The sequence below is a fragment of the Crassostrea angulata genome, chromosome 10, assembly GCF_025612915.1.
Source record: "Crassostrea angulata isolate pt1a10 chromosome 10, ASM2561291v2, whole genome shotgun sequence".
Taxonomy (NCBI): domain Eukaryota; kingdom Metazoa; phylum Mollusca; class Bivalvia; order Ostreida; family Ostreidae; genus Magallana; species Magallana angulata.
This window is the reverse complement of record NC_069120.1, coordinates 613,183-624,610: the sequence shown is the minus strand read 5'-3', so window position 1 is coordinate 624,610 and position 11,428 is coordinate 613,183. Positions and strand designations below refer to the sequence as shown.

Here is an 11,428-nt window from a genome sequence, read left to right as displayed (position 1 = left end):
CCTCTGACTTTCTCACATCAATTATTAATATTAATATTAATATAGTTGCATGCACAGAAAAAATGTTCAACTGAAAGGGGGGTGGGGGTCCAAAGGATAACTTTGTTTGACAGGGGAGGTCTGAGGCCTATTTTCTGTGACTTAAAAATATTATTAATTTAAGGAATGAATTCTTATATTAGTTTTAAACGATATAAAATTGTTTGGGGCCAGTTTACGCTTTATAAACCGTGAAGCGGTTTATAAAAAAGTGTAAACTGTTTCAAACCATTTTATATTGTATAAAACTAATAAGTATTGAATTCATTGCTTATAATTTCATTTTTTTACTCTTCATTGTAGATAAAAAAAAACCGTCATTTGACCTTTAAAATGAAGTAGAATTGTACAAAATTCAAACGTAACATCAGGCGTATTGATATGTTTTTGACGTAAGTCTTACTATGACGTAGGCAACATTCTATATAAGATATAAAATAATTTTTTAGCCAATCAGAAAGCACATTACAACCAGAATTAAATTATACTAAGTTAATTTAATAAGTTTGTGTAAAAGTCACAGCAGTTTGAATACCTAAGCACTAGTAGTTTTAAGCTTAAGGTCAGTTGGTAGAGCACCTAGACTAGAGATTCCAGGGACCCAAGTTCAAATCCCCAATGGAATTTTCCTCTCATCCCGTTATATTTAGCAAACCCCTGGAACTGACAGCTAGGTTTATAATTCTAGCCAGGATAAAGAGTGTGAGGAGTGTCATATTTTCAAGGGAAGATCATTTAAGGAGGAAGTAAAATAATAACAATAACTTTCACCAAAAAAAATCAATCTGTTCAATACATTGATATTCCATTCCGAAACACCAAAAAATGAGTAGAAATACCTTTTTGCATATTTTATTAAATACAATATGCAATACATATAGTAAACAACAATACACATATAAATTAAAGTTTGATCCCCAATATACTTAACCTCATACATCTCAAACAAAAACCCCGACCATTAAGTTCATTCTCACCGAATCATTAATTCTGGTGCTGAACAAATGTATACATCGAACACTTCCTAATCAACCTCTTATTTCAGTATGGAAAGACAGAGTACAACTTATACACAATCATTCTAAGGGATACATATGAACAGTATTAAAAATCTCCTCTTTTGGCATATTTCATGTTTTGTATATAAGCACAACACTGAGATTTCAACCGAGACATAATACTTTGCCACTGTTGTCTCAAATATGGTGGAACCATACTTAAAAGACTATGGGGTAAGTACTTTGTGGCCCCTATACTCACAATTGGTACCAATACTTTGGTCCCATTTATTAAAGCTTCTGAATCAATAAAACTGGACTTCATAAACCAGCCAAGACATGGTTGTCTCTTATTCTTTGACAAGTACAAAAAGATCATCTAAACTGTCACCATGTTTTTACATCAATATTTCCAAGATTAACAGATACATAAACTGATGTTCCATGTAATCCATCTTACATAAAGGAATGGTAAAAGTCTGGACCAAGAAACAAGGATATGTCTTTTGAAATCTCTTAAGCTTGAAAACATACAATGTAGTATCTCACTGCTTTCACACAATATTTTACTTATAAAAACCAACTGTATAGTAACTGTTACAATTTTTCCAAGGAGGAATAACAAAGAGAGTGCTAATCAGTCACCCATATTATCAACACAGGGTGTACTGGGTCTATATCTTAATCTACATAGAAGCACTGCACTGATTGTATCAAAGTACCAGTACTTTACACATCAACACACACAGGTTATAATAAGCATCAGTGAGTAACAGTAGAACCAAATCACCTCATAGGCTAAATACATGTAATACATGTACAGAAACAAAACACAGAAACTCATGCCATTGTAAATATTGCACATCATTTTCTTCAGATTGCTATCACAGATAAAAGGATTTTTCCTAATGCCAGTCAAAAATGCTTTGAAGATCTGAAGAGTTGTGGTCCTTGAATTAGAGAGCACTATTTATTGACTGGTGCCCGGCCTAGAGTTCCAGCACTGGTTGTTAATGAACGATACCAGTCTACATTTCTCACAGGTTTGTCCATGACTCTGACCCCAGCATGTCGCTCCAGCACTGGTTTATCTATGACCTTGACCACTGTTTAAATCTCTAGCACAGGTTTGTCAATGACCGTGACCCCAGCATAACTGCGACCGGTCATCATGCTGGAGGGTAAGAGTGTCCATTGGTTGGTTTTATAATCGAAACATTCCACAGAGCCCAGGTTTGATGATCCATCATCCCCTCCCACCACGTACAGAAATCCACCATTAGCCACCACACCTACATATAATAAGTCATAGCTATATACCTCACTACTACAAATCATATAAAACGGATTAAAATTGATTAAAGGTCAATTGAGATAAGGAAGCAGTTTCAGAACCAAGGACCTACCTGCGTTTCTGCGACACAGGTGCATGTCACTGACTTGTGACCAGCTGTTGGTGTCCGGATTGTAGACCTCCACACTCTTCCTGACTAACGGTCCATCATGGCCGCCCACCGCGTACAGTAACCCATCCACTACTCCCACACCTGTAAACAAGATCAAGGTACATGGGTGAAATTCCTCACCTGAGCAACAATTTACCTAAAGACTGTGTTTGTGTATTTGTATTCCCCTACATATTATCCTTTACATAGCCCTAAATTTCCTTTATTTGCATTACAAATATTATTTAGCATACTTTGGATGAAAATTTTTAATGATTTTTTCTGCATCCTGGAGCCCAACAGAAAGGGTCAAGGTTCTAATAAAAATCTTTAGTATCTGAGGATGCTTTTACTGTGATATAATTGCAGCATGTTCATGTTAATTTATGAGAAAAGAATTTGGAAAGTTTTTTTTCTTCATATTCATACATAGAAATCCCCACTTTAAACACAAGAATTTACACTAAATCACAATGTCTTCAGATTTAAATTACAAGTGTAAGCATTGTAGTACTTGAGAAGATTTTTAAGACTTTTACTTTTTTATGCTAAACCTCACACCCCTCCTAATTCCTGTATTTGATTAAGGGGTCAAAGGTTGAATAAACCTGAATCGCACTAAGTGACAAAGCTTTGACATAAGGTTTATCTTTACAGGCCAAGTGGTTCATCAAAAGATGTCATTTTGACAAGTGGTTCATCAAAAGATGTCATTTTGACAAGTGGTTCATCAAAAGATGTCATTTTGACAAGTGGTTCATCAAAAGATGTCATTTTGACAAGTGGTTCATCAAAAGATGTCATTTTGACATATTTCTTTATTATCTACCCTTGAAAAAAGGTATTATCCTTATATCCTTTTTTTAATACAAATATGCTTTGTGGCAAGTTTCACAAGTGGTTTCAAAGAAGGAGTTAAAAATGTTCATAAAAAGTTGACGTCAACAGAGACGCTGGATATGTACCTGCACCACTCCTCCTACACGACATTTCAGCGACCGGGGACCACATGTCTGTCATTGGGTTGTAGCACTCTACAGAACTCAAGCACTGTCTGGACGCTCCATCATACCCCCCTACAGCAAACAGCATACCTAGAGGGAGATAGAGGTATCAATTTATTGGCAAGACAAAACATTTGTGTAGTCATCTTATAATGTCAATCATTAAAAACTTTAAAATTCTCAACAATCACCACACAGAGTTTTCCTATCATTCATAAATCAAGAATTTTCTGAACATCCATATTTAAATAGATTTTAATTCCCTTCATGAGTCAAAAGTTTTCTTTTCTATTAGCCAAGAGTTATTGCATCATTGAGTGAAACAGTTATTGCATCATTGAGTCAAAGAGTTTTCATTCCATTCATAATTTAACAGGATTTTTTTTTCAACCAAATGCCAGTCAATAGTTTGCTAAATGTTTAAGAGTCTTGAGGTAAAAATTTTCTTTCTCTTCATGAAGTGTGATATTTACTTACCGTTAACTACTCCTACCCCCACACTGCTTCTACGGGTACTCATGGGTGAGATCATCCTCCACTCTCCACAGCGGACATCGTAACACTCGGCGGTGTCAAGTCCTACAACACAGGAAAATACAGATGATGCCAGAACACTTGTTTTAATATCTACTTGCAAATACTTTCTCATTATACACATAATGTGTTATTTTGTGAAAGACATAAATTAATTTTAATTACTGGTTATAAAGACATCTTAAAATTCATTTGAGATCTGGTCCAGTGGCCATACTTCTCAATTTCATAAAACTTAAAACAGCTTAATTTGATCAAAGTCAGTCTCCTTTTTCTATACTGTAAATTCCTTATATTTCGCTAGTACTTAATTCCGCGATCCCGCTGTTTTGTATCAAATCGCGAGAATATTTAAACAATAAAATGCTTTCTTTGGTGATTCATTCGGGATATGAAGGTAGCGACATTGCAGGAAAAATACATAACCCGCGTTAGCGGGTTATGTAAATTTTTCCTGCAATGATCGCTACCTTCATAACCCGCATGAATCATCAAAGAAAGCATCTTATTGTTTATATTAACATCTTTCTTTAACTAATTCATAAACTGATTATGAAAAGTTAGTATAGTAAAATTCACTTAATTACTGTTAATGTACAAAAGTACGTTAGCTAAAAGAAACAGCCAAATCGTCTCCTGTGAGACTATGAGTCTGGCATCGTCATGATTATTTCGTGCAGTCCGGGATTTTACTATGGTCGCTGTAGGTTCAGACCAATCGATAAACAGGGCGTGTCAATTTCAGTCCTGTCACTTTCAGCCGCTGTAGATTTCGACCAATCGATAAATAGGGCGCGTAGATTTCAGTATGGCTGTTTCTATACAGCTATGAATTAACTATAAGTTTCTGTAAGAAATAGAGGAACTTATGCTTGGTAGATGTAAATATAAAATCGTGAAGGCGGAACATTTATCTATATTTCTTATAGTTATCAAGTCTCAGAAAATAATTGCGAGGTTTTAAATCCTTGAGGGATGCTTCTTGTGATTTTACGCAGATATAAATTCCTCGCGTTTAATTAGGAATTTACAGTATATATTCTTTTTTTTAAAGTGAAACTAAGATTAAAGGTGAACTTCTCCAAGTTTTATGGCCCCAGACCCTAGAATGAACATACATTCAAGTATGAAAAAACAACCACTGCTAATTCTCCATTCTTTTAAATGCTAATAACCAATTAATCAGTATTATAAACAACCTGACGACCCATCAAAGCCTCCAACAGCATAGATATTTCCATGTAATACGGCCACCCCCAGGGTGCTCCGCCTGGCCTCCATGCTAGGACAGGACGTCCACATGTCCTTGACCGGGTCATACACGTCCACTGTCCTGACCCTCAGGGAACCGTTAAATCCCCCGACTGCATACACTAGTCCATTTATCACTGCAACCCCTGAATATAACAAAAATCCATCTATGAGTTATATGTTATTTCTACTTCAGGCCCCGCCATCAGCTAAATTTTTAAATGACCCAACTCAGTCCTCAACTCAAATCCTTAAAAGAAAAGTGCATAAATTTAAGGTAAACTCAGACTTGAGGCTGACATGAGGAAAGTTTGTAACATTGGGACCAGTATTTCTTTGACTCTATAATACCCTCTACATGGTCATCAGTGGATATAATTTTTAACACACTGACTTCTAATTCCTAATTTCTTTAGATTATACACACCTAAAGGGTTAACAATGGATAAACATGTATTTCTTACCCCATGGATTTCTTATTCATTATTTCTTTGATCCCTTAACAATACCTTTAGTATTGCCAGAGGATATAAATTTTCAGTTCTGTAAAACAAACTTATAAGAACATCAAAGTGATGAAATGCCGCAGCAGAGGCCCTTCACTTCAATGGAAAAAGAAGATCAGTGGATGAAATTCTTACCACATCTACATCTCCGTGACGGCATCTCAGCCAGCTGGTGCCACTTCTCTTCCTTAAAGTCGTAACTTTCCACACTTCTGATGGCCTTTGGAGCTTGTCCACCAATCACCAACAAAACCTAGATATAAGTCACTATAAGTAACATACACCGTCACATGAAACAGAGACACTGAACTAAGTCATTCCATCACCAACACAAATAATGAAACTTAGAAATATTTACTGTTACCATATAATTATTCAGTGTTTTCAATCAATAAAACAACCATTTTTCCATGAAATTGTATATACCGGGTATGTACATATTATTTGAAAAATTAAATAAAATTTATACAGTCAAACACATATTATTAAAAACATTTACAGCACAATACCTTTCATTTAGATCAAATTATAGCCAGAAATATCCTTCAATGAGAAGTTTCAAGGACTATATATGTCTTATCTCAGTGTAACAGCCCTTGACTCTACTGAACGGTACCTTGGGTAGTCCGAGCGGGGTGCGGGGGAGGGTCCTGGGTGTCTTATACACGGCCTTCTGGTCGGTCTTCAGCAGGTGGTACTTGAGGGCCTCTATCAGGAAGTCCTTACACCGACTGCTGGTCTTTACCAGTGGCTCCTCCTCCACCTTCTGTACCAGGTATTCCTGGGCGATCAGAGGCAAGCGCACATGTTCGAGCAGCTGGTCAATTTCTTGTTGCCGATTGGTCAAATCATGCTGTACCCATGACAACACTGCCTCATAAACCTACACATGTAATCACAGAAATATTGGAAAAGAAACGTTTTCCATAGAAAAAAATTAATATTTAAGTAAATGATAGACAAGCTTTCAGTGGCATGAAGTGAGTTATCCCCCTTTACCTGTTCCTCCGTAACAACTGTCAACCTGTCACTAGAGATCAGTTTACATATCTGGTCCACATTCAGGGAGAGGAATTCATCAAAATGAACCACATCTCTGAAAGTTAAATAGCCACGTAAGCTACAGGTGTATGCTGGGCAGTCCTCATATATATTATATCGAACATCGTGTGATAAAAATAAAATTTTGTTTTCATATAAAGTAATTCACACAAAAAATAAGGCAGGCTGTTAAATGAACTTCATTTAAGCCTTATAAACATAGTATCTTCTGTTTAACATTTCTAGTATCAGTACATATTTTTCAAGCCTTTTCAGTGAGATTTCGAATGTCTGCAGAAAAGAAAAACCAAATACTATGCACATTCAGCCACCTTGAATGAATGCTCAAAATTTTCTGGCGGCTAGAGTTTTGCCCACCAATGACTGGTTTATCATAATGTCATTTGGATGTTTCAGATGTTTGAGAGTGAAAGCGTATCAGAAGAGCTGATTTTAATCAGACACAACTTTTATTCAAGATAATTTAATTTTACGATTTCTGGAGATGAACTAATTAATGGAATATACTTTTCATGATCAAGTCTCGTCTATAACATGTTAATAAAATCACATGGCGAAGATTGCTTAGCAGCAAAAAATATATGCGATGAAGAGGCTCTTGCGAACTTCGCAAAAATTTCTCACAGAAGATTAAAAGTTGGTTAGCAGTTACATTTTGGAGATCACTGAGTGAAAAGCTTGCTCAAGTCTTACACAAAATGCTGCTCTGTGTATGTCTGGGCGTAGTTCAGAAGCTCCGTACAGGCGTGAAGGTCAGCGAAGGCCCGGATTCCAATACAGTTTGAGGGATGAAGCTGGGACTGTAGGAAATCACAGCAGGCATCTCGGACCTCCGTGATCTGAAGGATGTTGGCAACTGGCAGCAAAGTCTGCAAAGTCACATAAAAGGCAACGTTATTTCAATTATGCAACATAAACTCTGAAGTCAAAAGTATACTATGCATCTGAAGGTACCCCAAAAGTCTTACATGGATATAGATGCAACTAGATATCATTGAGATGGTGGTCATTTCAAAGGGTCTTGCTAGCAGATAATAAGAATCACACGCTTTGCTTGCTGGTACTCCGTGGTTAAAGTATAAGGAAAATATGCACAGACAAGAGGTTTAAAAAGTAACTACTTTGACTTTGACTTTTGACCCTCACTTTACCCACTGGCATACTTCAAGTAAATCATGTGTCAGATTCAGCCAAGAGAAAGAAAAATATGCTCAAGACCAGTATTTTAGATAGATATAAGTTTACCTTGACCTGTCACCTAGAAATTTGTTTCAAGGTCACTGCCTACCTTTCAGATAGAGAACATTTGTGATGATTTATGCAAGGGACAAAGATTTTTTTACCTTGACCTTTAATCTTCAAAATAAGCCAAGGTCACTGTAACACATTTACAAGCACGTCAAAGAGCACTAACTGCGTGGCACGGCCCTAACAAATGACCTGTTATCACATATTCACAACTCAGTATTTACAGAAACAAAAATTCCTTTGTCATGAAACTCCTAAAAGTTTTAAGTGGTTCTGTAAAATTATAAACAAAAAGCATTTCTGTTCATACTTTTTCTGTTAATACTTTTTCTTTCTCTGTGTTTGTACTGGAGAGGTACTTGAGAAAACTACAACACCATTTCCAAACCCAACTATTTTTATTTTCCTGTGAAGTACAGAGCACTCCAGCAATGTTAGGTAACAACCAGCTGTATACTACCCATCCTTCATCAGGCATAACATTCTTGCTAGAATTATGTGATTCTGTTCTATTAAGTGCAGCAGTTTTCCTGGCTTAATCATTTTTTGGGTCCATTTACAGAACCCAATACCAGTCAGAATATCATCAATAATTTTCTAATTCAACACCTACACATTTTTCCAAATCAAGTGTCCATAATTTTTAAAAATTTATTTCATGAATCCCTTAGCTTGTTTTGCTTATAATTAATTTAATCAAAATGCAACACAACACTTTTTTTCCACTCTTGGTAATTATTGAACATAAATAATGAAACGAGTACTTTTGGAAATTTGAACACATTATGTTTCAAATATTCCAATTCTACGGACCCTGGACAAAGTAATAGCTCACCTGGACATTCTCCTCTGTGACGTGGATTTCTGGACAAAATAATAGCTCACCTGGACTTTCTCCTCTGTGACGTGGATTTCTGGACAAAATAATAGCTCACCTGGACATTCTCCTCCGTGACGTGATTTTCTGGACAAAATAATAGCTCACCTGGACATTCTCCTCCGTGACGTGGATTTCTGGACAAAATAATAGCTCACCTGGACATTCTCCTCCGTGACGTGGATTTCTGAAGTGTACACAAAGTCAATCAGCTGTATGAGGGCCTTTGGATCTATTTCTTGTAGAGTTATTCGGTCTGACTTCGCCTCGGCTAGATCTCCAGTAAACATGGCGTAGAAATACTGACTACAGGAGGAGAGGACTACTTTGTGGGCAGGGATCTCTGTAGTGTCCACCACTATTGTCACATCACACAGCAGATTCTGCCTGAAAAACACAGCATTAACATTCAGCTATACTGCTTAATATTAAATCAAAAACTATCCATTTTTGTACATGAGATTCTTCATAGTCATAGCACGAAGATGATTTGCATTTCATAACTGTTATATTTGGCAAGGCTCAGAGCTGTGACTTAATAGGTTGCAGTTGTGACTTAAACTTATGTTTGGGAATTAAATTGAAGCAGACTGGTCAAAATACATGGTTTGTCTTTTTATAGGATTCAAAGGTTTTTGTGTGAATGAATTTGTCCAAATTTTAAAAAGTCTGATTGGCAAACTGCATAAGGATAACATGCTTAGTTCTGTTTGTAGTTTAATAACATAACAAGAAGATAAAAATGATTTTCTTAAGCTGATGTGATAGAACTTCAAAAAAGTCCCTGGTTTACTGGTACACAACATAAAATGTTGAATAATGAGTTGTGTATGCCAAAAAATTAGAGTATATATTAAGGAAATTCCCAGCACCACGAGATAAATGATCAATATGATTGGATGGATTAGAATTTATTTATTTTTTGCCAGACATAAAAAATGCAATACCCCAAAACAAAAATTTACCCCCCAAAATAATAACCAAATAAGTATAATTACTTTAAAATTATAATTTTTGCTGTAAAGATGGTTGCATAGAAAGGAAATGATTTTTTACATTCTTAACAAATAACATCTCATTCTTATCCATTGTTTTCTTTTAACTGGAGGAGACTTTATTTAATAGATGATTGAACTTGAAACTCAGACAGAAGGAAAGATCTGTGCACAATTCTCAAAAATAACATAAGTTTGGGTTTTTAAAAATATAAAGTACTGTACATAGTAAATATTCTATAGGGTGAGCGTGCAATGTTTGGATGCTGTTAATCCAGATTGAAGAAAATAAAGCCAAGCATGCCATATATAATTTTGAAGGTTATTTTTCATAGAAGACAATGTTAAAGCAAATATGTTTGCAACTCACAGTTCCAAAAGGGGTACTCTATGGAATTCAGAGATACATACTTCGCGTTATTATTATACTAGGGGGTAAACTTTATCGCAGAAACAAGTGCCTGGGTAGCAACAGTAACAAAATTTACTGCTGGCATATCTCACAGCCCTGTAAATTAGAAGAATCACTGGTTGACCCCTACCTTCTCATGTGGTTGAGGACCTCGAAGGCTTTCTGTGTGTGCTGGGGGTGCTTGTAAGCTGGACGATCCCTGATGTTGTGCATCTTGGGACGGACATCCATGGTTGTCATGGTAGACATGCCTCAGGCTTATTGCTTCACTCCATCAGCTAAGAAGTTGTTGGCTTATTTTTTTGCAAGTACTACAAAATTAAAATCAAAATTTATCAGGAATCAGCAAAGTGACTCATCTATCTTGTTTTCCTGTATACCTATGACAATAACCAGTATAAATGATACACAACAGTAATCACTGACTGTTCCAGTCTGCATAAATTCATTTGGTATCAATCATTTAAAAGCAAGGATTTAGAGAATATGGTAACATTTGTCAACCTAAGCAGTAGTTAAAAGACAAAGAGTTGCATTATAGTTTCCAATATGCAGTTCTTCCATACGATTATAAATATGCATATCAATATGATATATATTTATTATTTAGCATGAGCAAAGATTAATTAGTCCAATAGTCTTATAAATTCCCCACAATTCTTGAAAAAATGAGGGTCCCTTGATTTTTAAACAAAGAATAAATATATCCTTGAAACTTGGGAATGGAGGACTTAATCAGTTATAAAATGTCATCATTTGTTGCGATAGGAAAATACATCAGCATCACCATAGATATCATTTTATCATACATGCAACCCATGTCAACAAAAGATTAAACCAACAGAAAACTATTACCAGCACGCATGGTAAAACAATTATATCGTTATATCAAACATTGATAATTAAAATCATCGAATACGTACCCTTTAAAATCCAAAACTGCCTGCAACATTAAGCAAATGAGGACTTTAGGCCCTTATTCTCCTCTTTTTTTCATGCTGATGTTTAACCGGAAAAGGAAAGCAGACGAGCACCTGTCACGCATGCGCAATATATA

The 11,428-nt window shown here is 35.8% G+C and overlaps 1 protein-coding gene across 1 annotated transcript; it reads right to left on the bottom strand.

Moving 5' to 3' along the window:
- Positions 1–875: 875 nt before the first annotated feature.
- LOC128168318 (kelch-like protein 2) lies at positions 876–11,419 on the bottom strand. Its single transcript, XM_052834549.1, has 12 exons — positions 11,295–11,419; positions 10,502–10,682; positions 9,123–9,351; positions 7,533–7,708; positions 6,777–6,873; positions 6,394–6,660; positions 5,913–6,030; positions 5,220–5,417; positions 3,964–4,065; positions 3,448–3,576; positions 2,444–2,584; positions 876–2,329 (listed from the first exon to the last, which is right to left on the bottom strand). Exons 2-12 carry the CDS (start codon positions 10,618–10,620, stop codon positions 2,148–2,150), a joined length of 1,758 nt encoding a protein of 585 aa, XP_052690509.1. The 5' UTR covers positions 10,621–10,682; positions 11,295–11,419; the 3' UTR covers positions 876–2,147.
- Between the last annotated feature and the right edge of the window lie 9 nt (positions 11,420–11,428).